Source organism: Opisthocomus hoazin, chromosome 21, assembly GCF_030867145.1.
Source record: "Opisthocomus hoazin isolate bOpiHoa1 chromosome 21, bOpiHoa1.hap1, whole genome shotgun sequence".
Classification (NCBI taxonomy): domain Eukaryota; kingdom Metazoa; phylum Chordata; class Aves; order Opisthocomiformes; family Opisthocomidae; genus Opisthocomus; species Opisthocomus hoazin.
In genome coordinates, this window is record NC_134434.1 from 15,656,264 (window position 1) to 15,683,093 (window position 26,830).

General features: G+C 47.6%; 1 protein-coding gene across 9 annotated transcripts in view; it reads left to right on the forward strand.

Annotated features, from left to right (window-relative positions):
• Nucleotides 1–26,830, forward strand: part of TNRC6C (trinucleotide repeat containing adaptor 6C) — a 339,037-nt gene that overhangs the window by 24,259 nt on the left and 287,948 nt on the right. For all 9 annotated transcript variants that reach the window (XM_075441217.1, XM_075441221.1, XM_075441219.1 and 6 more), the window contains exon 2: nucleotides 12,451–12,516. In XM_075441217.1, coding sequence (XP_075297332.1) covers nucleotides 12,451–12,516 — 66 coding nt within the window. The remainder of the gene's footprint in view (nucleotides 1–12,450; nucleotides 12,517–26,830) is intronic.

The window sequence follows — 26,830 nt, forward strand, 5'->3', positions numbered from 1 at the left end:
TCCTTTCCCCAAAAAAGCCGTGAGCAGAGTTTGCCAGGAGCCAGTTCAAAAGCTGCAGACTGGGTGTATCTGGAACAGCCTTCCACTGCACACAAACCCCAGCGACCTTTGCTGAAGCTGCAGAGATCTTTATTTGCGAGGGCTGAGCGCTGGTAGGGGAGAGCTGCCAGGGTTTCCTCCATGACAACTGCTCCTTTCTGTTCGCCTTTCCTCATCCCAGCCCCTGCCATGAATTTGTCATCTGTTTTTTTTCTGGTTCTGAGCAGCCTCAGTTTTCATCTTTTCATTTTTTTCTGGTTTTCATTTTAATTTCTCTCTTGGGACTTACTACAGATAGTTGTGTGTAATCTTTTCGACTGCAAATAAGAAAGCTGAGCCAGGGTATGGACCCATGGCTGGGGTCCATTTTAAGTCTGGTCAGGCTGCAGAGGTCTAAAAATGCAGGTACAGCGTTCTGAGCGGGTGCAGGTGTGCTTACATCTGTCTGTCTCGAGCAAGAGCAGCGGTTTCGAGCGTCACCCTTTTTACTGCGTTAGCAACTCTCATCCAAAACTATCTGAAAATTCTCTAGCAACAGGAACTGAGCATTGCCTCTTTATTGCCACTGTTCAGTAGAAGACATGGAGACCCGAAAGGGCTAGGTAATTAATTTCCTGAAGGCTACTTGCATGTGTGCTACGCCTGATTAAGGGGTCCCTACTTTAGTCCCCTGCAGTGCCCCTGAATCCTGGCTGCTTCTTGTAGAAGCCTCCTGCTTTTGCAGGAAGGTTGAAATCAACCTTTACTGTAAGGATGGACAAATTATTTGCATGTAGATTTTCATCCCTCTGCTTTGCAGACCTTGGGCATCCCCTCCAAGCTCAGCCTTATTAATACTGCTGGGGGATGTTTTCTTACCCTTGGACTAGGAAATGCTCCTTTTCTTTTCCTCCTTCATTCCTGTAGACAAGAATGTCATCTGGTTTACTCTGATTTGAAAGCAGATGTGGTCGGAACCTTATCCCTTCTTGAGTCTTGGCATGTCCTGGACTTCTTGGGTACAACCCAAGACTGCTGCCTGACGGGCAGCTCCCATTTCTTACAAACAGGAGGGCTGCGTCCCAGTTTGCTGGTTGAGTGCCAGAGAAGGGATGTGGTAGCTCATGACCTTCTGCCTTATTTTCAAAACAAAGTAAGATCCAGTCTGGGAATGGCTCTTTCGATGGCCGGGAGCCGTTCTCTCTGTTAATGTGTCGCTGTGATTAACCCCGAAGCGATGTGCGTGTGTGCACCGAGGTCTGCCCTGCCGCTCTCCCTGTGCCTTATGCCTATAGCAGTGTATACGTTGCAGTCCTGGTTTGCTTTCCCAGGGGGCTGTATTGTGTGATGGGATCATTCACTTCGGGAGTGAAGGCAGGTTCCTATGTGATGCTTCATTCAAAGTAAACCAGGAGCTTTGCAAATAAGTTCCCAGAAGACTGAAATCAGAGCAGATGCTTGATAGGGGTGCAGCTGTCCTGCAGAGTGGAGGCTGCATGGCCAGGGGAGTCCAGGGCTCGAGGAGGGGAGACCTGAGAGAGATGTAGTAAAGACAGGGAAAGTTCAGCCTGAGCTGTGTGTGTCTGTGTGCCCGTGCGCCTGCGCATCTCCCCGTGTGGGATTTTAGTTCCCTGTTCTTTCACCACCCAGTGTTCTTTATTGTCTCTCACAGGTAGATCACTCGTTGCTATAAATTTTCTTATCTCCAGTGCTTTTCCAATTATGGCTAACAACAGGAAAGCAGTCATTGGTTTCTAAAAGGTCATCAAGATATAGGGCCCGATTGGGAAGGGGATGACTTATGGAGTTAGTTTGTGTAAATCTGGGGAAGTTTTATGCACAAGTCAGGCACGAAATGTAAGTGAGATTCATAAAAAACAGAGATTTATGCTGGCTTCAGTTAGTGGAAATCAAAATGGTTATGAAAATTTCCCATTCTCTCTGTGCCTATGTATGCAGAGAAGAAGCTTTAAATGTGTTTTTCAGGTGCCCATGGTGCTGGGGAAGGAGTGTCCTGCCAGCCCTGGGCAATGGACCGCTGCCTGTCCAGAGGATGCTTAGGTTGCAAAGCTGTGGTAAGCACGAGCTTCTCCCACACCTTGCCTTGCCGGTCGTCTAGAGGTGACCTCCATGCATGAGAGGGCAATTTGGTCTTGCCTGAGTGCTGGCAGCGTCTAGTGGAGGTGATGGCTGGGACAGAGGCGCTTGTCAGGCAACATCAGGATTAATGCCATCACTTCTCTTTGCTCTCACAAGGTCACTGCAGGTCTGTGGGACTTCAGCTGCTGAATTTCTGTCAGGTTTGCATGGGGACGTGAGCCTGCCCAGGTCACAGTTGGAATCACCTGGTTTTACACCACCCGCTGTTGGCCGCGTCTGCTGCCAGCAACGGGAGGGAGCGTTGGGCAGCAGCGAAGGCTGCAAGCCACACTTTGCTCCCAAGCTGTGGTACAGGCAGGATAGGTAGATCCCAAAGGGTTCTTTGCCTTTTCCTCGTGCTGCAAGTGTCCATCAGCCTCTGTAGTGCAGCCATCGCTTCTGTCAGTGACAGGAGGTGACAGCCTGCTTCTCCTTGGTATAGCAATGGCTGTTGTGCATACACAGCAATGTCACACTGCAGGGCCTGGCTCCACCTTAAGCAGTTCAGCTCATGAGCAGAAGAGTGAAAAATGCCTTGCTTGGTTTATGTCCTGGCCTGTCCCACAGCATCCCCAGCCATCTGGTTCCCCTCCGCTTCCCTGTGCCACCGACACGTCTCTTCTGGGCTTTTCTTCTAGTTGCAGGAATCCAAAGGAGGCCAAAGAATTGACACTGTCGTGGAAGATCACATGCATATAATGGGTTTCCAAGCTGTAAAATTATGTGGTTTGCGCAAAATGTAACAGTTCAAGGTAGATGGGGAAGGACTGCTGACAACTAGTCCCTTTTAGGCACTTAGCTGAGGCACTGAAGTCATAAGCATCATCAACTCAGCTACTGGAGAATCCAAAGGGAAAAAGGAAGGTCTGTCCAAGGACGAGTCACCCTGTCTGGAAACCTGGATGTCCGTCTGGAGATGTTTCTTGCTCTGTTTTCCATGAAGGGATCCCTAGGTTTCTGTGGTCCCACTAGTACTAAGTGACATGGAAGGAACTCAGGCTGCAAGAGTGAGGCAATGGGGTGAGGGACCGCAGAGCATCACCAGAGCAGGGCATGGGCATGCACAGCCCTCCTGCAAGGCTTTGAGGTCTGCAAGACAGGCCAAGTCCCACTATAATATGTGAGATAAAGACAAGGCAGATAAGTTGGCTTGTATGGCAGGTCTGTTTTGCAGACACACAGTTGCCCTCTTTTCAAGAAAAATGCCATGTAGATACAATTTCCAATGCACCTGACATGACAAGTGGCTGGGAGCATGGCAAGTGGCCAGAGACGTGGGCATTTCTGACCATGCTGCCACTCCGCACCCAAACGTGATGTACAACACAGCAGATCTGCCCTCTAAACCTGCTTTGACATGCAATGATTCAGAGTCAGTACAGAGGTGTCTGGCAGCAAAAAAAGTGCTGGGAGCTGCCATGAGCTACTTAACCTTCTGACTAATGCACGAAGTCGTTTGTCACAGCTGTCTGAACAAAACATTTGCCAATTAAGTTAATTCAATCAAATCCCTTGTATCCAGCAGAAAGGGCAGAGCAAATCCAGGTGAGGGAGAGAGAACAGAGCCAAAATTCCCCTCTATGTCACACGAAAGTAGAACAAAGGGCGTGTGTGTGCATAAATATTTATGAATAATTGCACTATGGAGCTACAACATAATTGACGATTCGAAAGCCAACTCCTGGGGTGTGTCCTCGCCACCCGTGAAGTGATGGAGCGGCCTGGGGAACCAGCAAATGCTGCATTAAGGGCTTCACTCCCACTTCACTGGTTCCAATGCAGAAAGGATGAGTTGAAGGTCTGTTGGCCCAGGGGAGGCTCCACTCGCCCTGTGCTCAGGGATGCGACACCACTCCCTGCTTCCCTACTTTCCAAAGCAAAACCATGCGGAGATGCCAGTGCCTATCTCTAGCTTGAAGGGCAGAGGAGTGGTTGTGAACAGGGGTAGCCATCAGTGCTCCTGGGGTTCTGTATCTTGAAGCCTCATCTCCATCGTAGATTTCTACCCTTCCTCTATCTCCCATCTGGGCATGGCTTTTGTTTCCAGCTATTTCCTTTGAGAATTAAGCAAAGCACTTGATTTCTAATGCGGTAAACTGCTTTTATTTCTCTGTCCGACTGTGCACTGTGCTTGGTATCATTAACCCAGGGCTTGTTCAAGCTCTCCAGAAACTGTGTGTCAGCATAAAGGTGCCATTTCTTGACATCAATGCAAGTCTGTATGTTTTTCCCACCTACCTAAAAGTGTTGTGTGAGCTGGCTGTTGCAACAACAGGGTGTGTTGTAGCAAGATAACAAATATTACTTGCTTAACGAATGACAATATCTTCTTCAGCCAGACAGCAAAGTCTAGGAAGCCACATGCTTTGGACAAGGTCTGCGATGCACGCTTTTGTGGTATAGCCCATCCAATTGCAGTACAACCAAACCCTTGGAAAATGGGCGAGTTTAGCCATTTGCCATGTGAAATGCAGAATATTTTGGACTATTGTTGTGTGACTAAAGTAGGGATCATCACCTCTGACAGTCAAGAGGGTTTTACCTGTACCTTCTTGAAGCATCCTCTGCACTTTCTTTCCCATGAGTTGTTTTTTGTATTTACATTGCCTTGGATTTGAACTAACTGTGCATGTTGCTTCTCCTTAAAGAGTAATTTCTGGTTGCAGAGTGGCACGCTGTGCCCTTTTCATGGTTGACGGTGGTCCTTTTAGCTAATGCCTACATTCCATCTGCACTGGGGACCCATCTCATGGAATGGGATTGCTAAGCTTTCTCTTATTTCTTGTCTGTTCCTAAGCGTGCCTTTACAAAGGGAGGGTCTGACCACACTAGCTTGGGCAGGAGCATGGCTTTTCATTTGGGTTTCCTCTGTAGGCCACAGATTGCAAATCCTACAGCTGCACCTGTATAACAGCTTTTTCAGTTCGAATGTTGGGGCTGGAAACAACATAAATAGCATAAGAGAGCGTTCCCTGTTGGTAACTGCTCCCCAGAGTACTGACTTTGGCTGTCCCTGCATTGTCATCGGTCCCAGCACCATGTTTTCTGGAAGTGTGGTGTTGCACCAGGCTTTGCGTGGTGAGTTAGAGTTGATGCAGAGCATTGCCAGAAAGGACAGCATCATGCAAGGGTTACAGCTGCTCATGGGAGTCTGGTTCCTGTCCCAGCTTGGAGCCTTTCTGTGGTCCTACCACTGTCCTGATGTAGTTTGACAGGGAAGGTGTGGAAGCTTTAATATTTGCTTGAAAGCAGCACATAGGGTGTAGGGGAAGATGTCACAAAATAGTGAAAAAAAGGGCATCTGCCTTTTGGGCAGTGACTGCAGGGCTCTGCAACCTGGGGAGAGGCTCACCAGGTACCTCTAGATCTGCCTGTACAACAGTTTCTCTCTTAAGGTTGAACATCAGCACTACAGGGGATGTGCGGGGTAGAGCCCATGTGGCGTAGCACAGGTTTCCACAGCCACTGACAGATTAAATCACCAAAAGGAGTGCCAAAAGGAAGGATGAAGGCCTATGGTAAAACCAGAAAGTGCAGAATATCAGAGCTGTGCCTGTTCCAGGGGGAACGTTCAGTGCATTCACCACAGCCCCTCCTTTGGGAGCAGGATACGGCCACAGGCTGCTATGATGGGGCAGGGGAAAGCCAAACGAGCCTCTTCTCCCTTGACCTATTCAACCCCGCTGGGGTGGCCCAAGGTCTGGCTAAATGAGGACGTGATACAGCCCGGCAGCAGGAAAGGTCAATCAATCAGGGGGCTGCCCGTTGCTCGTCCAACGATGATTAAATTGGGCTTTGCCAGGTTATGTTGCAATTTGGCTCGCTGCCCATCTGTCTTGCCATGTTAAATATAGCCATTGCCATGTGGAGGTCATGGTCGAGTCCAGGAGATCCCAGCTCATGTAAATTATCCTCCTTATCCCCCAGTCTCATCAGAGCTTGTAAGGGTGCTCATAGTTGCAGCATCCCCTCTCCGACTCTCAGGGGTTTAAATAGCGTCTGGGCCTGGCAGTAGCTGTCCTCTCCAGGGACAAGGAGGAGGGAGAGAAAAATTGTCAATTCCTTTTATTGCCTTTTTTTCCCCTCTTCTTGGCCTTGTTGGCAGGACTAAGAAAGGCAATTGAGCGAACGTGCCGGTTTCCAGATTGACACGGAGTGAATACGGCCGCTCGTAATCATTGCCTACGAGCATTTATCACTTCCCCAGATTATAACACGGGGAGCAGGTGTCTGACCTGCCCTGACAACAACATGCAGTGGTGGCGGGAAGGAAGGAAAGAGATAAGATGTCATTTTTCAGCTCAATTTTTCTCTCTTTAATGTTCTCCTAGATTATGGGAAACAATCATGGGATTGGGAACACCGATGTTTTATGGTGTCAGTAGGGTTTAAGGTAGAAAAAAATATAAAAGTGATGTTGGATCCTGTATATTATGGGGTATTTATAGGACACACTCAGTTGTGTTTTTTTAAATTAATTTACTTGAGTCAAGAAAGATAAATGGGATTCTGTATCCAAGTACTTGTATCAAAAGGAAATTAAAAGAAATACAGTCCTCTTGAACTTGGCCTGCACCTAGGGCAGAAAAATGACACAGAAATGACCCTTCTTAGATTAAAGAGCTGCTCAGGCCTCAAAGGAGATGGTAGAAATCAGTTTGTAAAAGACTTTCTTTCTCATATTACACATTTTCTGCTTCTCCTCATCTCTACTATTTTCCTACTATAAGTGCCACCAAATAAAAAGAAAAAAGAAACAAAAATCCACCAACTTTGCTGTGGTATTTTTTACTACTACTTCTAAACACAGTCTTCTGTGTGACCCATGAATGCTGCTTTAATGCTGACTTCAGTATTCCATCACCGAACTTATTTCAAGACGGAACATGGTTTTAACTTTCCTGATCGGCAGTTTTGGGTTTAAAACCTCATCTCTCATTTTAAATAATCCTGTTCTGAACTGCTTTCATGTTTTCCATCTGAAGAGCTAGCGCATGTCTTACCTATCACAACTTCCTAGGACCAGTGAGTGCAAACCGCCAGAATTCAGGTCCAGTTCAGTGCACGAATCGGAGAAGTTTGTACGTGAAATCCGGTCTTAGATTCATTATTGCAATGTGCCAATGGGCAAGGAGGAGCTGAGAGGCAGCGGGATCTTGCAGGTCAGACATTGGATATGATCAGATCAGGGAGCAACCCATCCCTGTATCTTCAGGCTCTTGGGCAGGCAGAGCTGGTGGCAGGTCAGCCTGGCAGCTGCGATCTCTGGCTAGGAGAAATGCTCACTGGAGAAGCTGAAGAGATGACAACCTGTGTGTTGTCTCCAGATGCATATGAGTTAGTTCAGGACTCCTTGAGAGAATTTTGGGGTTGTTGCTGCTGTTGAGCACTAAGAGAACAGCTTCTGCAAGGAGTGATTTCCTTCCTCCGTGGTTGACTTGGTTGATTGTGATTGATTAGTGTTAACTAGTCCTAGAGACGATTTGGAGCCAGAGGCTGCACAACATGTATGATGAGTCTCTCTCTTCTCTTTGTTGAATGGGAATAAACCAGATTTTCCTTCGCTGCAAACTCCCAAGCAGTGAGGTCTATGTGCACCCATTACACATCTTGCATCTTGCTCTTCCCCTGGCAGTTGCAGTGTCTGAGGTCAGTGCCAAGATGCCCGTTACAGAATGACCCCCATCCTTGCTCCATGCATCCTTTCCATGCAAAGGAATAGCCCACGGGGGGTGCCATGGGGGAGGCGGTTTGCACCCGAGAGGGAGCAAGGAAGGAACAGTGTCTCAGAGAGACAAGCACCACAAGCTTGCCCTGGGCAATACATGAGGGTGTAGAAGAAGAATTCAGTAAATCACTATTAGCAATGGAGAGGGGAGGAAGGGGACAGAAAGGAGAGGTGAAAATGGGAGAGAAACCCTCAACTGCAGCAATGCACAGGGGTTGTCTCTGCCTGCACCCAGAGGGGTGCTCTCTGCTGGAAGCTGGAGCACCCTGTGTGCATCCGCATGGTCCATCTGGTAGCAGCTAGTCCTTGTGGTGCTGCTTGCGCTTCGGTACCACAAGATCACAAGGTGATCTCTGCACGCTCAGATCAGCCTCCAAAGCAGATCTCCACATCCTTGAAAGTCAACCCATCAGAAATGATAGGAGGAAGAAGAATGTAAAAGCACACCCTTTATATTCCTTGCTGGGGTGTTCTTTGGTGGAAATGTTAGGGGAGGGAGGCTTTTCGTATCATTCTACCAAAATTAAATAAAATTAAGGATAAAATTTTGGAGATGATGGTAACAAAATTCAGGGGTTTGCTTATGTCTATCTATAACAACCTTCTGGCTAGTAATCTGAACAGAAATAATAATTTGAAAGGAAAGATAATTAAATAATAGGCAACCAAACTAGAGGAAGAAGACTTTTGATGAAGAAGGGCAACTGGGGAAAAAGTAGTGGAGGTAGCAGGGAAAAGCAGCACATCTCTTTAAATTGTCAATCTCTCAGGGCAAGGTTGCTGCAGACATAATGAGTGTCCTAGTGAATTATCTCCCACTTTTATTGTCTGTTGCTACCATGGAAAGATGGGGAGGTGGGGAAACTAACTTTTTTTTTTTTTTTTGAATTTGGACAGACTTAAAGAAGTGGCATCAAATTTGAAGGGCACCCAATCAATCTGTTGTCCTAGCTGCATGAAATTGTATTTCCCTGCCACTTCATATCTTATTTGCAGCAGCTGGGCTGTAAGTCATTGGTGATAACATTCTTTATTATGCAGCCGTGTTTATGAACTGTGCCTGGAAAGAGATGATAGAAATATGCAGCAATATGCAAAGGGGGGGATGCTGGGGGGAGGGGGAATAAATGCTAGTTGCTAGGGCAACCGTGGGGCTATTTTGGGCATCAAATTTTGCAGATGATGAAAAGCATTTTCATGTGATGGTTGGTCTCTCCGGGAAGAGAAGAGGAGAGAGGGCACACAATAAACCGCAATGATCGTATTCAAGAAGGCAGTCATTTAATTTTTTTCATATATAAATACATATATAGTTTCAGCTGTACTGCAAATGTATTAAAACCAAAGGAGCCAGCACCTCCTAGTTAGGGGGAAGGAGAGATGTTTAAAATAACTAAATAGGAAATGGCATACTAGTAATTTGGGAAGCTTTCCAGCATCCCCTGGAACAGTCTAAATCTAGCCGGTGCTCTCTGAAGGCGCTGCATGAGTCACGCTGGTGTCTGCTTGCACCCGCTCCGTCTCACCATAGGCAACTACCAGCTCGTTCCCCCAACGGCTGTCTCCATCTCTGTTACGGTGGCAATTGAGCCAATTAATTCATAACTCTTTCTGTCACAGGTTAAAAAAACCCCAAGTTATCAAAGGCTGCTCTTGACTCTTGCAAGGATCAGATGATACCTGTACTTGATACCCATTAAAATGCTAAGATTCATAAAAAATTGGAATTGCTTTCAGGCAGTTGTCCTCAACCAGAGATCTCTGGCCTGGAGGATCTGAGCTGCTCCCACCTTGCTGACACGGGAGCATGGAGGAAACGGCTGGATATCCCCGCTGTGCAGGCGGGATGGGGCAGAGGCAGAAGATCCTGACGGAGAAGAGAGACTTTGAGGACTGAGGTTCAGGCATGGGAGCCGGACAGGCTGGGCACTTGGAGTTTGTGCCCTCGCAGTGCTTTGAGCTGAAGGCAGTACTGAAGAGCTGTCAGGGCCAAGGGTGCTTTTACAGAACGAGCACAGGTTTCCCATTTTTGACCTGTAACAGCAATGCCAGAGAGAAAAGGCAGGTCACAACAGGGCGTAAATGGTGAAATTATGTGTATTTGCCCCAGCTGGGACCGGGGTGGGTCCTCTTCTGCTGGTGGGTCCTGGGTGGGAGTGCGCAGGGCAGCCCCAGTCAGGGTTTTGCACCTTCACCTGTGGAGCTCAGCAGAGCAGGGAGGAAGCGGGCGAGCAGGCGGCAGAGCTCGGGGAAGGGGGAGCAGCACTGTGAGCAGGGTAAGAGTTTGTCCTCATCTTGCAGCTTCTGACTTTCCTGAGCGTAAAGTTTGCTTATGTTCCAGACTAGTTCTGTTGCAGTGATGCTTTTCTTAATTTGATTTTGCTGGAATTGCTCTGAGTGAGAACAAGCTTATGAGTGGTTTTTTCGCAGCCCCTGGATGATCGCTGTTGTTCAAGCCATTCTTAAAATCCTTGGGACTCTAAATATATTGGCACATTAAGCCAGTTAAAATGAACTGCGCATGTTTTCAGCAAGAAACCTATTTCAAATGCAATATAATGTGACTATTATTGCTCTAAAGTTGTGTTTTTAATTAAGTAGTTATCAGTGGCAGTGAGATTCTTCTTGAATAATTAAATCAAGGTAGTTTAGTGAGTAATTGTAAAGCAAATTGCTGAGGCCATCAGGCTGCTGTTGAGACAGTCTGTTTTCTTTCAAAAATTAATCCAAGTGATGCGTGTTGCCAAGAAATTGGCAGAACATTGTGCTGGGTAATGGGCATTTGTCTTGGTATGGTTTGTGTCTCAGAGCTGCATCTTCCAAATTCTGCCCTCCCATCTTTCAGTCATCTTCTCCAGAAACAAATGCTGATGAATTTCCACTTTGCTTGTTCCCCTTCCCTCAGTCTGCTGCCCTGGGTAGTTCAGCACAGAAGGCTGAAAAGAGGGTGGGTGATCATTTAGTTACTAAACAAGATAAGCACAGACGTGATTCTACCAGCTCTCGTGTGTAAAGCAGGACTTTCTGGTCTGGAAGTTTTGTTACTTCTGTGTTAATCTGGTATTTAAGGTGTCTCGCTTGGCATGTAGTAATTCTCTTGTTGTTAGATGTTCTGAATACAAGAAGCCAATGGATATCTTCCATCCTGTGCAAGTTTATTTGCCAGGAGATCAAGGGGAAATCCTCTGCACAAACCCCGAGTGTGTGCGGCTGCCTCCTGCCGCAGTCTGTACGGCTGCCTGCAGAATAGATGTCCATCCACAGGCATAAGGAAGGAAAACGTGCACATGGTAGAAACAATATTTTTGACAGTTTTGTTATCTTTGAAAGCCTGCCTCATGTTCTCTTAGTAGCTTTCCTTGCTCTGCCCGAGGAATATGTCCAACAAACATGAGCACTACACAAATTTTGAGGAAGCTAAGCTGGCTCTGGAGCAGCTTGTTGATATTTTCAAAGGTAAAATGAAGAATTAAGTGAGGAGAGCCTGGCCACCCTCCTGACATTTTCCTCAGGCATCAGCAATCACACAATAATTTGCCAGCTTATATTTTGTCAGGGTGTTTATTCTGTAACCACAAAGTCCACAAGGACTGATGGGGATACTGGTATCTTGCGGATTTACTTCTGCGAAGTGGGATTTTTCTAAAGTGCCTCAATAATTTAAGAGTTCAGCCTTATTGAAAAGCGTTCGGCTACCTTTGGAAATCCCATTCATGACTCTCCTTTACGCTTTACGAGCCTGCAGCCCTCCACGGGGACGTTATTTCATGCTCTAGGTAACAATGTAAAACTCTGTGGTTTTTAGCACCGTCCCGGCTTTTCGCTGGGAGAACAATTTACAGATGTATTGTTGCCATAGCGGGCTCCGTTCCCCGAGCCTTTCTGGAGCCTGCCTGCTGTCACCTTTGGTTTTTCCTCAAAGCTGCATGGATTTTCTCTCAGAGGTGGGGTGGCTGTTTTGCAGCTCCCGGCTCTGCTCTCGAATTCGCCGCTACCTGCTGGGGGTCTTCAGACAAAACAGCTCCTTCTGTCTGGGTTTGCATCTCTCTCAAACAGAGAGGCTGACACCAACAGGGGAAAGGGATAGGGTGAGGGGGAATCTTTGGGGGGAAGAGAGGCCGCAGAACTGTGGAGCATCCTTAGCTGTTGTCACCTGCTCAAGTTTAGATGAAACCTCAGATTTTAAAAGATTTCTGAAAAATTGTCGCACTTCTTGTTTCAAAAGGTGGCAGATAACTCAAATTTATTTTTTTTTTTTAAAAGAAAGTTTAGACAGGAAAAGTTTTTTTCTTCTATTTTTTTTTAAAGGCTCTTTCTGTGTGTTTCCATCCACTTTGTCTCACAAGAATGTGTTGACTGTTGTTTGCTGTATATCCATAGCAGTGCTGAGAAACTGGAATCTTTTATTTCTTCATTTCTGGTGCCTCCTGTGCTGCTTGAGCTACCAGAAACACTGAGCTCAAAGCTGAAGCTATCTTTCTCTATGACAAGCAGTGTAAATACTGTTGGAACGAACATGGGTGTAAAATTTGGCAATAACACAAATTCAATTTTTTTTTTTCCAGGATATGGAAACTTCTGCCTGTGAATTTAATACCAAAGACAATCAGGATCTTGGTGGCAGACAGAAGGTCAGTCTTTTAGCTTTGTTTGATCCAAACTGAATCGTGCTTCTGAACACTGATTGCTCTGATGTCTTCTGCTTTACAAAAGCTGTGCACCTTCAGTGGCAAAAACTGGGCTTTATTATTGCTGAGATGAACTATGCGAGAGGCAGCCAGACTGGGCTGATGGTTTTGACACTGGTCCCAGAGGTGAAACCCAGGCTGAGCTTTACTTGAAACTCAGGTTCAGGATCATACTCTGTTACGGGCTCTTCGTGTAGCTGTTTGGTGCAAGATATAAAAATGGATATGGGCATCTTGGTTTGGTACTTGCCATCCGAGTGTGTAAATCTTGCCTGTACGCCTGAAGTTCTGCACTTACGCAGATCTCCTTTGGTAATACACATGTTCCTGCTCCTTTTTGGTAAGTGAGAAAAGAAGTAGTGTTTGATGAAACCCTGTGTGGTCTGCACATTCTGTCTGTAGTAGGACAAGTACTTAAAAACAAACAAAACCTCCTTGCAAATATTTGTTTCAACGACCTGGTTTTACTGTTTGTATTTCATTTGTGTGTGGGATGTGGAAAGATGCATCTTAATCCAAATGGTGACAAAGGTGATGGCTTTGCCATCCAACATTTCAGCGTTACAGATTTTTTTTTTTTTTCCCCCTCAAAACAGCCTCATATATAACAGTGGATTATAAATGAGAATAAGAAAGAAAATGCATCTTCATCTGCCAGTTTCTATCACGTCACTTCCAAAGTTAGTTTACTGGTTTTAATCAACTCTGCTTCCCTAGCAGGCCCTTTAGCTGTTCTGTCAAAGCTTATTCTACACGTGCATTTGTGTTTGACCAGCCTGCAAGTAGAATAGGCTGCATACTGGGGTTTTTCATAGCGTCACCGGGGCAGATTTTAGGGTTTTTTAAGAAGCTTGTGTGTGTGTGTATACATTCTTGATATATTTATACATATAACATATGAAATGTAGATGTATATTATTTGGATATGTATTTTGGAGTAACCTAAATGGCAGTCCCAAACCTGTCAGCTCTCCATCCTGGCTGTTTGGTTCCTGCCCTGGGCAGGAGCAGTGTGGTTACACCTTAGCAAAAGCATTTAATGGTTGGCACCAAAACCTGCAGGAGTCCATGGAAGTTTGGATCAGATATTTTGATTTGATGATAGATGAATTAGAAAAATCAAACAAAATATCGGAAGACTGTCCCTAGGCAATAGCAGCATAGCCAGAGCATCTGGTATTCCCCACTCAACAAGACGTTTCAAACGAAAAATGCAGTGAATATCAGAAATCACTACTGAAGGAAAGACTGCCCCAGCAGCTCCAGGATTTCAGTTAAAAACAAAACAAACCAACCGAAAAACCCACAAACAAAAAACACAAACCATTTTTGCTCTGATAATGTTTCGTTCGCTCCGGTGACCCCTCTATAGCCAGCAGTCTTCGCTGGGCAGATGACTGCTCTGCCGTTCGTTGACAAAGGCAAATGCAGGGTCCTGCACCTGGGGAGGAACAACCCCAGGCACCAGTACAGCCTTGGGGCCGACCTGCTGGAGAGCAGCTCTGTGGAGAGGGACCTGGGTGTCCTGGTGGACGACAGGGTGACCATGAGCCAGCAGCGTGCCCTGGCTGCCAAGAAGGCCAATGGGGTCCTGGGGTGCATCAAGAAGAGTGTGGCCAGCAAGACGAGGGAGGTTCTCCTTCCCCTCTGCTCTGCCCTGGGGAGGCCTCATCTGGAGTACTCTGTCCAGTTCTGGGCTCCCCAGTTCAAGAAAGATGAGGAGCTACTGGAGAGAGTCCAGCGGAGGGCTACAAGGATGGTGAGGGGACTGGAACATCTCTCCTACGAGGAGAGGCTGAGGGAGCTGGGCTTGTTCAGCCTGAAGAAGAGAAGGCTGAGAGGGGACCTAATAAATGCTTATAAATATCTGCAGGGTGTGTGTCAGGAGGATGGGGCCAAGCTCTTTCCAGTGGTGCCCAGAGACAGGACAAGGGGCAATGGGCACAAACTGAGGCACAGGAAGTTCCAGCTGAACATGAGGAAGAACTTCTTCCCTCTGAGGGTGACGGAGCCCTGGCCCAGGCTGCCCAGGGAGGCTGTGGAGTATCCCTCTCTGGAGATATTCCAGACCCGCCTGGACAAGGTCCTGTGCAGCCTGCTCTGGGTGACCCTGCTTTGGCAGGAGGGTTGGACTAGATGACCCACAGAGGTCCCTTCCAACCCCTACCATTCTGTGATTCTGTGACGCTGATATCATGGATCGGGGCAAACCCTCTGGTTCGCCAGTGCTGCAAGCCAGAAGCGGTGGTTTAATTAATGACTATTAGTGCAGCTTTTGTGTATGGAAAGAGCTGAGGTGAGGTGGTGCTGCTAAAGGACTGTTTTCTTAAAGGCCTTGGGAAGAGAAGTGGTTTAATAAAGCTCTTGCATCTGTCCCATGCGTGTAAAACTTCGCCTCTTCTGTTGAGGAGGTATCTGTAATGCCTGCCATTTCCACGGGCAGGTGCAGACAGAGTTGATTGCTCCAGGTAGAAAAATAACATTCCATCACAGAGAAATATTAGAAGACAGGAATTGCTTTAAGCCACAGTTCCCCATCTCATTGGCATGAGGGAAACCACAATTCCCGGGGTGAAATCAGAGGGTGCCTGCTCTGGGAAGGGAGGGCAGGCATTTAAAGCAGGGCACGGCCCTGCAGACTAAGCAAGCACCAGCTTTATGCCTTCGTGGACACTCAAACCTAATGGATATCACAACGTGTGCTTGACTTTTACTAAGGCTTAGATGCAGAGTGCTGGAAGGAGCCTTAAGTGTTGCCATAGCTCCCCGTGCTGCTCTGGTGATGGACCAGCTGTGCCTTTCCCTATAATTTCAGCTAAGTCCAGGTTCAAGGGGGCAGAAACTTTTGCCTCTTCCTTTTGAGCCTGAAATGATGGCTGAGCTATCTGCCTCCCATCAGGGTGAAGGAGGTAACCTTCCTCCTGACGGTGTCCTCATGAATAATTCCTTCGCTCGCCCACTTGATTTCAGGTTTCCCAAAATAACTGACACTTCTCACACTGAGTGCAAGCAATCCTGGGGAAAATAAAATACATTAAACAGATATATCACCTTGAGAGAGCCCGGAGTGAGCTAGTGATTAAAAAAAGTAAAAAAAAGCAGAAGAGGTCCTGTAGGAAATTTGGAGCGTTGATGTGGAAAACACCGTAATCCCTCCATCCTCCCATTTGCAGTGAATATCTGCCTCGGTTGCTTCTTTTGGGATGTGACTGTCTTCTGTCTGTGAATCCACATTTATGGGAGCTGGCATTCCTGGGAAGATGGGGAGGGATGATACGGGCGATACAGCGCAGCTTGATCTGCTGTCAGGATCCGTCCAGCCTGCCTGAGCAGCCTTTCCCCTTCAGACAATTCTGAATTCCCTTTCCAAGTGTGACTCCCCTCTTCAGATGTGCTGTACAATGTCTCTCCACTGGATACCCACTGAATGCCTAATTTTTAACCACTCTGTCTGTCAGATCCACAAAAGCTGTTACTGGAGGTGTTTGCATAAAAGAGCTCCACTATAGGTATCTGAGAGCAGCTGGCGATGCTCTAGACAGTATCCAGCAGTGCGGATCGAGGCAGGATGCTTTAGTCTCCCTGGCTTAATGGCTGTGTGCATTTTCTTAATGTACCCTCCCCCTCAATTGCCTCCTAAATTAGCATGCAGAATGTGTCCAGCCTTGGAAAGAAAAGAAGTTTTGGAACCTCTTTGATTCAGACAAGACAGGTTGTGATATTATTGGAAATAAAATGCAAGTCTGACTTAGAGAGATCAGAGCAGGGTGCGGGCCCAGCCTTGGGCTCTGGCCAGGCTCATGGAGTGCGTGGGGAAGGCGATGGCTTTGCCTTGTGCAACCCTACTGAGCACTGTGAACCCAGCCTGGGTTCAGCCTTGCCTTTGGCAGGACATGATGCATGTTCACAGTGGTTTAGCCTTGTTTGCAGCCCCTGATAACGGTGCTTAGAGGCGGTTTATCCAGCTGGGCAATGCTAGCATGGAGCAGGACTCCTGTTGTACCCCAGTGATGGAGAAAGGGAGTGCACTTACTGATTTGCAGTTGGTTGGTAGAGCTGGACACAGCACGGTGGAGTTCAAAACATCAGACATTTGGATTGACTTGTGTGGGTGACAAAATCAGTAGCATTCGATGGCCACTGCCCGCTAAAGGCTCTTAGGTGCCTGCTGTGAGATACCTCCTGTTCTGCAAGAACAGGGCTCCTTGAGAGACCTGGCCACGGCTGGATTAAAGCAGGCCAAGAGATGCGAATCTCCTAAGGAACTGGTACCCCTCTCGGAGGGAGAGGCAGTCACATCGCTGTGAAGAGTCAGTGTGTGCTGCTCCAGCCTCCACTTGGCATCTTTGGTAGTTGATGTGTTTCCCAGTTACGTGTGTTGAAGATGCTGGATGATTTCTCCATCAAACTTCTCTGCATCATTAATGGTCACACTATAGAAGTGCAGCACTTGTGGCATTTGAAGTTGCTTTGTCTTCTCAGTGTCCCCTTTTTTCCTTCTGTCCTTCAACATTTCTGCCCTTCAATGCTGTGCTTTTAAAAATAAAATGATCTTGGCTTTGCGTTAAGGCCAAACCGTAACAAGCAAGACCAGAAATCACATAGGAGAGGGTGCATCAGGCAAAAGAGCCCCAGCCTGCTGCTCGCATCTTTACCCCGTGGTCTGCCTCTCTGTCTCGCTCCGTGGTCTGCTGCGCTTTCTTGAGATGCTCGCCAGTAACGTGTGCGCTGTGTGTTCAGCACACAACTGCTCTTCAGGAATCTGTGCTGGAGATCACAGGCGTTGGAGGTGTTGGTGCCTGCAGGAGCTGTGTTTCCCTGGGAACACAAGTGTGTGCAGCCTGTAGTATGTTGGGTTTTCTTGCTGTGGTGGCAACCTCTGTGGTTACCGGAAGCTTCAAGGTGAGATGGGATAAGGATAATAACAAGGGAAAAATGCTGAAGGATGATTTGCTTTAATGAGTGCAGGTACAGGGGGAAGCAGGTACTGTTTTGCTGCTGTGGCTTACTGAAAACTAACCACAGAACTAGATGTTAGTGCTTGCAGGGCTCGTGGTGTGCTCAGAGGTGTTAATAACTTCTTCCAAAGTTGATATAATCAAAGAGTAAAATAAGATTGGATGTTATAGGTTAAGCTGTTGTAAATTAAAGCATCTCTGCTGAGCTTGTTGCTGAGTTTTTGCAAATGTAAGCAAAGCGGAGAGATGTTGGCTTTTTTTTTCCAGCTGATGATTGGTTGGAAAATGCCATTTTCTGGTACGTAAGTAAAAGTGAGTTGGGTAACGTGGTCTTCAAAATGCAGAGTATTTCCTGTTGGAGTCTTTCTACGTGTACTGTAAGCGAGACAGACCTGTTGTCCTCTTCCAAGCTGCAAATTACGCAGGCAAATGTAATTACTCATTCTCTTTGTTATTAGTGTGCAGCTAGGAAGCTCCAAGCAATTGTCCCTTTCTTGGTATTTCAAAGCTTACTCGCAAGATGCATCCTTGATATTGAACACAATGAGATGTCCTTTTTTTTTTAAATTCAATTAAACATTTGCCTACTGTGACTCTTTATTCACTGCAAATTGTCTCTGTAAATAATCTTCATCAAAAGTCAGAACCAATCCCCATTAGTTGTTTAGATTAATTAATGAGTCCCCCTGGAGCCACCCAAATGAATTCAATTTAAACGTCAACAACTTGGCTATGGAGTTTCCCAGGTTGGCATTAAGACAATATTAAACCTGCAATAAGTCACATTTAAAATGTTAATTCAAAGAAGCTCTCCATTTAGAGCATTTAATTAAATCCTTAAATAAACTGCATGGGCTCAATACCAGATGGTTCTGCATTTTCATTGCAGCAGAGAGCCTTGAAGTCATTGAGGGAAGTAATATTGGAGGCATGGTGAAGATAACCAGGATATATAGTGTAATAAAATCTAATCTTGTTTCCAGCAGGGAGATTCAGTGTATGTACACAACCTAGGCTAAAATTGTAAGTTAATTACATTAACCCCAGTGTACTCTGGTATCTGAGCAGCCAGAGATGAAATTAGTCTTTTTCCTATCATAAGATTCTTTTCAACTTCACTATATTAATTTTTAGCCAAATACTTACTCATAAGGAAAATTGAAGTTAATGTAACCAAAGACAAAGTAATGCAGTCTTAATATTCTGAAAGGATTACGGAGGGCCGTGAAAATACACTTTGCAAATGTCACTCACTTTGAATGGATTTGTGGTGGGAAGGTGGGGGAAAAAGAATTATGGCTGTGATCCGCACCATGCTGGGGTTTAATAAAAGTCATGATTTAAGAAATTGGGGCCGGGGGGAGGGGGAGGGTTAAGAAGAAAGCTAAAGACCTCTGTCTGAAGGCCCAGTTCCCTTGATAAGATGTGATGAGCTGCCGCCTCTGCCAGACGGCAGAGGTATGAGATCTTTGAAATCAAGCTGAGATTCTGGAAGATTATTTGGGTTAGGACACTTCATTCAAATATGCTGGGGGGGGGGGGGTTGGTCCTTGTTGCAAGAAACATCCTTTTTACACTGCCCATTTGCCTGATAAAAGTTCTTGCAATGAGTAAAGACAAAGACCCTTTTCACTTGGTAAAAACTCAAAATTGCCTTGGGAAGATGAGGTGGATTTTTCCTCTTTGCTTCTTTCTTTAGAAGTTGAATCTGTGACCAGAGACCCTGGGTACAAGTGCCCTGATGCTACTGGTTTGAAAGACATTCTCCGGTTTCTGTCCTGCCTCTACAAAGCTGACATTTCCCAGTGCCCGGGTGTTTGATGCAGCCTCCACAAGCAGCTCGCTGTCGCTGTGAGCAGCAGATCCACACGCTGGGTCTCAGCTCGAGAACCGAAAGTCACCACAAGAAAATTTAGTTTGTTCCCTCCCTGCGAGCCGTAAACCAGGGCTGTTATTAATGCGGCTCAGCGAAGGGAATAACTTTTTCTCTTAATATTCAAGAAAGTGTAATTCAATTTCCAAAAATATGGGTTTCCTTCTGTTGGGTAATAAAACACGTCAGGGAGGAGAAATTACTTTGCTGTCGTGGCCAGGCAGATTTGCGCTGTTTGGGCTTTGCTGGGGCGGCTGCGGGAGTACGGGTAGAGGACTTCAGCCACGTCCACGGTGCAGACTTGCTTGTTGGATTCCATGGAGGAATGGAGTTGGTGAGGAGTGGTCTGAGCCCGTTGGTGCTACTTGCCCCATGCTGGGTTTGAAAGAACCCAAAAGGGTGGCTTTTCCTCGGAGAAGCTTTATAACCCTCACTCTCCATCCTCTCCTTGCCCCATCTCGTGGTGCTGGGGGCACTCGGACACGCATCCCGTTCCCTCACCCTCCATCCTCTCCTTGCCCCGTCTCGTGGTGCTGGGCGGACTTGGCCACGCACCCTGTTCGCTTACCCTCCATCCTCTCCTTGCCCCATCTCGTGGTGCTGGGGGGACTCAGCCCCGTTCCCTTCCTGTTGCTGCAGCTCCGAGCGATGCTGCCGCCGCCCGGGCTCCGCACCACCAGGATGTGGTCACCCTGCAAAGCGGCTCCTTCCCAGGGCCTCGCAGTGCGCAGCTCGTGGTGTGCCCTGGGGGATGGAAACACCACAGCTTTGTTACGTTGGTAATGACAAGCTCCTGAGCTGCCCCAAAATGGGAGGAACGGCTGTAATAACCCCTCTGGTGTGGCCTTTCATGGTTTGAGCCGCTTCACCGGAGGAGCTGACTGCACTGAAGTTAACCATGAGAAATTATTTTATGTAACATAAAGGTAGCAAGAAAGCGCAAAACTTTCTCCTCCATCCCTGCCTGTCTCCTCCTCCTCCCTCCAAGCAAACATGAGCCATTTGGTGACCTGCTGGGAGCTGGCGGATAATGCAGCCCTGTACCACTGCTTGCAGACACCCAACTCTGCAAGCCTTCGGAGAGCAGCAGCCCCTCTGCCGCGCTGGGACGCGTCCAGCTCCCTCCCTGCAGCGGGCTCGGAGGGGGGCACAGGGGCTGGCTGGGACAGTTTGGGGCTGAATTGGGCCAAGTACCGCTACAGCCGTGGCTCCTTTACCTACGTGTGTAGGAGCAACAAGATGAGCTTGTAAAACTTTCCTTCTCTTGTTTGCTTAGAGAAGCCTCAACTAGGAAAGCTCTGGAAATCCCCCAAATCTTGACCCACGTGAAAAGTAGAAATCCAGTTTAAACAAGCCCCCCACTGACAATTTCATAATCGTTGAAGCTGAAATCTCTGGTTGCGGCAGTCTCCCTGGTCAGTCCCTCTGTGGGACATGGGGGCTGACAGCACGTCATGGCTGCAGTTTGCTTCTGAAGGGATCCCCTATGGGATTAGTTTTCCTCTTGGTGTGCCTCCTATTACTTCAGAGATGTTTTCCACCAAGGAAGATGTTAGAAAGCATTGGTGAATTTTACCTGCGCTCTTGTCTTCTCAGATATTTTTTTGTTTATCTGAGGGTCACTGCTTGATCACATGCTTGCCTGAGAAGTTTTGAAGCACTCAGATGACCAAGGGTCTGGCTGGTTTCTGTCCTGTAGGATAGCATTCCTGTGAGGAGCTCCTTACAGCCCTCAGACTTGGGAAACTTTACAGGGGTCAGGCTGGGAGCCAGGAGAAATGCAGAAATTAGACTTTTTTAGGCCCTGCCAGCAGAGTAAGTTAAGCAAGCCCCATTCACTAAGGTGAAGATGCTGCTTGTCTTCTCGTGCTCGTGCAGCACCATGCAGTTCTCAGCCCAGGTAACTCCCAGCAGAGGACTTCTTGCACTGGGTTGTCCTTTATCGAAGCTTAGTGCCAAGTTCCTTAGGTTTTGTGCTGTCTTCAATGAACTGAAATTAAATGCTGTCTCTCTCGGCTGTTGCCCCGGGTTGCAGCTGCGGGAGCTTGCGCTGAGTTGCTGCGATGTGTGCAGGCTCCTCTCTGTGCTGCACAGCACCCCGGCCGTCTGACTAAACCCTGCCTGAGGTGGTGGGGGCCATTTGCTCACTCACTGCACTGCAAGACTCGCTCTCCCCTTCTAATGTGGTTTTTGCACCCGTGACATCTAATAGCATCACGACTGAGCGTGAGCAGGGCGTTCAGAGCAGCGTGAACGTGCCAGTGTCTGTATTAGCATGGGGCAATGGGCACGGGGAGGTGCTGGGAAGGGTCCTGAAGGGCCTCTTCCTTCCTTCAGGGATGATGGATGGGCAAGAGAAGAGGGCACGGGACGCACTTGGTTGCAGGGAGCTGGATTTGGGAGTTGGTGTCTTGGTCGTTGGAGACGCAGCCTGCTTTTATTTATAGCTTAGTGAGGATTCATTTAACAGCAATGTTAGGCAGTTCTCCACGTATTAAAGATGAAACCTTGCTCGTCTCTGCCTGGTGCCTTTAGCACTGGTGTGCACCCTGACCTTCTTGCTCGCTCTGTGTCGGGCACTGCTGGATTGCTGCATGTTGCTTGATGTCCTGTGGCTGGTGCTCTGCTGTCTGTGGCTTGACTAAGTTAGCGGATTCTATGGAGATACAAAACCAATGAGGAGAAAAAAATAGCCCCAGAAGGATGCTTCTGTTACCAAATCAGCTGTTTCCCTGGCAACACGAAGTTCTTGCAATGCGACTGCCCCTGGATTGCCCTTCCCTGCCCTGAAATGCCCCCTCTGAGCTGCTGCAGTGGCCAGTGCCACCCAGAGACAAGGGAACCACTGCTGGTGGTTCAGACCTGGACTAGGAAGCAAAAGGATGAGTTACAGCGGTGCAGCTGTCTATGGATTGATTTTATTTAATATTATTTTTCCTTTTATGAGTCCAGCTCTGCCCAATTCCCTCCCTGCCAGATCTGTCGTTTTGAGCCTCCCCTCCTCCAGGTCTCTGCCACAGGATGCATGCGTGAACGTGTGGCAAAATGTTGTGCCAGCAAGTTGGAAGAGGTACCACAAATGCCATTCATTGCGCTGGCTGAAGTCCTAAAGAGCTGGCAAGCTCTGCATTTCCTAACACCATTCCTAAGTGTCAAAGCTGTACAAAAGCTTATCCGGCTATGGAGTCTCAACGGCACGGCTCCGGTTAACAAGCTATCGTGCATTTAGCGATGCCTTTTACAGCTCTGCTTGACCTACGTGTCAGCAGCCCCCTTCCCTCTCCGCACGTGGCTGCAGCCGCAGCGAGCTGGGTGCGAACCGCGCAGCCACCTCGGGCTTCGGGGAAGTTTTGGGCATCATGTCTAGCTGGTATTTACCTGCAATTTTCTCTGCTTGACTCCAGCAATTATGTTTGTCCTTTCCTCTGCTGATCTCTGCTTACCCTCAGTTCTGCTGCTCCCCTTGCTATATGAAGTGGTAGGCTAGATTATATTTAAAGCCTCTTTTATTTCTCCAGGGCTTGCTGGGCAAGGATTTATGAGTGTCTTAATTCCACAGTACTTGGGGCAAGGGAGTGCTTGCTCGCTGCTTGGTGGCCAAAATCACTCCCATTATTTGGACGTGTTCTTAGTCTTCCCAGTTATTGTCATTTAGGGTATTATACTTGTATTTTTTTTTTTAAACAACTAATTGTGCAACAGGAGCAATGATGTACGCGCAACATAGTAACCAAACTGCCATATACAGAGGTCCCAGCTGGATGAAGACCTAAAGCCACAGATTTATTCTGTTCTGCTCCCTCACCTCCAAACAGCATTTAGAAAGAAAATGTGTTTTTAAACATATCCGTGGCTCTGTCGTCAAGGCTGCGCTGGACGAAGGGTAGGGACGCAGTAAGTTCAGTCACCAAGCAAATCTCTGCTCCCGCTGCCCACCCAGCTTACCAGCCACCGGCTTTCAGTGCGGGTTCCCAGGGTTTGCTCCTTGTTTTCCTTACTTCCCAAATAAACCTCCCAGATGTCAACGGTTAAGGATGGCTGGGGGTCTGTAATAGCTGCATATGATTTCTTGTTCATGTAGGTGAGCCTCAAAGCCATTTCAAATGAAGTAAAAGATACAGCAGATCTCACCTGTTAAATACTCCGCTGCCCCATGGTGTCTCTGCTATTATTAGTAGGGAGGAATTTTGAAAGCGCTTTGCTGGCTCATTTCTTTTCTTGGTGAAGTCAATGGCAAACCTCTGCTGGCCTCCAAGGGTAACAATAAGCTGCTATTGTGCCTAGCTGAAAATCCCACTCTTTGCAAGTAAAGTCAGGGTGTCTTGCTGGTGTGTGGTGGCTGTTGCCTACACAAAACACATCCCGAAGTGTTGATAGTAAATAAATATTTTGGCAAAGACATTTTTGCTGCTTTGACTTCCCCCCCCCATCCCAGCTGCATTCTTCTAAGAGGAAATAACAGCAAAATGGTAGAGAGATTCATATTCAGCTAACTTTTCCCCTGAGCAGTCACTGGAGCGGTCGCACAGCGCAGTTTTGTTCATCTCATTCCAAAAGGGGTCCCACGGCTCCTGGGGGGAGCGCCCCGGGTTGTCCGAAGGCAACGAGAAACGGGGAAAGAATCATCTGGGGGGAGGCTGGGGGTGGTGCTGGATCACTTTGTATGCTGCACGCTAAGTTTCGAATGAGATGTAAACCCAAGATTCTCCTCACCTGTGGTCATTAAATGTCTTATGGCATTTCTCATAAGACCGGGGGAGCTTAGTGAAATCCCAACTCGATTAATTATATACAGCTTCCCTTAAGTTCTTCCCGCAGTTGCAAGTAGGTGCAGCATCTTTCCCTCCTTTCTGTGTTGTCAATTAGAGCGCGGGCTTGTTAGCTGGTTTATTGTCTGTTTCCTTTTTGAAGAGGCTCAGAGGTGGTTTTGTCAGCGCTGAATGCGGTGTACAGTAAATAGCGTGTATACCGGAATGTTGTGCTTAGGAAGGACTTTGGGAGATCTGTGGATGAAAATTTCTGTTTGTGTGCTTCCTCCCCTCGCCCCCCCCTCAATGAGGGCAAGCAGAGAAAAGATATCAAAGGTATCAACCATCAAGCACCTGAGTCCACCTGTGGCTGGAAAAGCAGCCTAGGAGCTCATCTGTGAGAGGCAATGGACTTGTCAGCTTTCTTTATGTCCTCCTGTGCTCACATCTTCCCTTATCGGTGTGCGGTGGTGGGTGACACCTGGCTCCCAGTAACAACAAATCTCCAAGGGTTTTGCTCAGCGCGATGGGAATGGCGAACGGGCTCTGCAGCAATGACAAAGACCTCCTGTTGTAGTCTAAAGGTTGCTACACAGCATTGCTGGGGCTCTCCAAAAACTTTAGCCAGTAGTTCCATTAAAAACTGTGCTCTTTGAAAGGGAAGCACTGGAGACCTTCGCCTTGGGGCCAGTGCCAGCTGCCTGTGTGGGACCTTGCTCGTGCAATGCTCCCCGCTCAGCAGCAAGGACAGGCAAATGGTGAACGCAATGCAGCCCATGTCAGTTCTGTGCAGTGCCTTTCCCTCCAGACCACTCTTTAAATACAAGTCCATGAAACACGCGGATCTGTGGCTATCTTCTCTTGTTGCCATCAAATGCTTGTGTGCTTGCACGTATCCCCCCAGAGGAAATCATTTTTTATGGGTCTTTCTGGTGCATCTGTCACCATCTCTCTCATGCTGGGCTGGCTGCTTTTGCTTCGTAAGCCAAAAGAGAAGTGAGGTTATTAGCCTCTTGAAAGGGAGAAAACATCTCAGAGTGCTTTGTTATGTGAACAATAAGTGCTCCTGCCTGCAGGCATTAGTGCAAGTGGTGAACAAGCTAGTTAATTATATTGAAATCAATGCTATTGGCTTAGACTTAAAGCTCCGTTCTCCTTGCATTGACTCTGTCCTTCCCGCTGCAGCCTGTGCCCTGTGCCGAAGGCGGCTGCTGCCAGGGTGCCCAGCAAGGCACCGCCACGGTGGGGGCTGGCGCTCGCCCGCTGCGAGACCAGGGAAGATGCACGGGTCCAGATGTGGGCGTCAAATTGTTCCCATTGCCCCAGCCTTTCTCCCAAAGGCCGAGGCACGGGGATCTGGGGCAACCTTAGGAGTTAAGGTGTTGCACGGGGGATTTGGCAGCCCTGGTACCAGCAGGTAGGCGACAGCAGGGCTGCCACTGGTGTCCCGACGCTGACCCGCTCATCGCAGTGACACTGGGAAGGGGAGACTTCTTGACACATTTGTGGTATGTCAAGCACGGCTCAGTTCTGGTAGCTTCTCCCACCTTTGACTAATTGCTGACCTGACATCTTTCTGATAGTGACCTTGTTTCAGCTAGTAATTCAAATATCTTTCAGTGTCAGAAATAATAAGTGCCACAGTGAGATGAACAAGCAGAGCTTAAGTTGAGCACAGATTAATGGGGTTTTAATATTCCTAATTTAATCACTCCTTTCTGTCTGAATGTGTGCAACATGATGTAGCAGCTAATTATTTTTTTAACCATGATGAGGATCTTTCCTAATCATTTTTATATTTAACATGAATGAAGGGAGGGCAGTGATTAATGACGGAATAAATCTTACGAAACAGAAGCAAGCACATGATCAGTTAAAAATACAGCTGCCTGATCCCCCCCTCTCTTTCCCTATACTGCAAATACTTCACCAGCTGCACCTTCTCAACTCGATAGCGAGCTGTCTTCAGCCCTAAAGACAGACCTAAAACTTTGCTTAGCCCTCTGGTCGTTCTGTTGGCATCTCTGCGTGATCATCTTTGTCATGAATGCAGAATTATTTTTCTTAAAAGAAAAAAAAAATCGCCCCACTAGGTACGTTAATGGTTGGATAGATGTCTTTTCAAATATTTGTTCCTGACAGGGTGTTTGGAATTGCAGATGAGAAGCAAACCAGCTCTCAGCATCTGTCTGTTGCTACTGTACGTTTCCATTGTGTGAAGCAGAGACAAAGCCAGGCAATTCAGAACTTAAGTGGATGCTCTTGAGATCTTCCCCCCCCCCTTCCCTCCTTTTTCCCCACATTTGGCTGCTTCTCTTCTCTTTAAATTCTATTCTTTCCTGCCTCCCTCAACCCCATGTGCTGGTTTGGGGACTCCCTTTGTGCATCCTTGCCGATTGGTAATTTTAGGGTTGTCGCTGAGCTCTCCAGGCTGCGGGATTGCTCGGGGTTGAGGGTTATGCTGAGCAGAGGTGGGGTACGGGGCATTTTCCTGCTGTCTGAGTGCAGCTGGGTGGCTTGCCATTAGTGTCACTCGATCGCGTGAGTCCGATGTGCGTCGTCTCTGCTCGTGGTTTTGTTGTTGCGGGGTGGTTGGGTGCACCGGCTGTTTTGGGGAGCGGCTTGTCTGAGGCGGGCACAGAGTGTGCTGCAGCGAAGCCCATGCTCAGCCGGGCAGC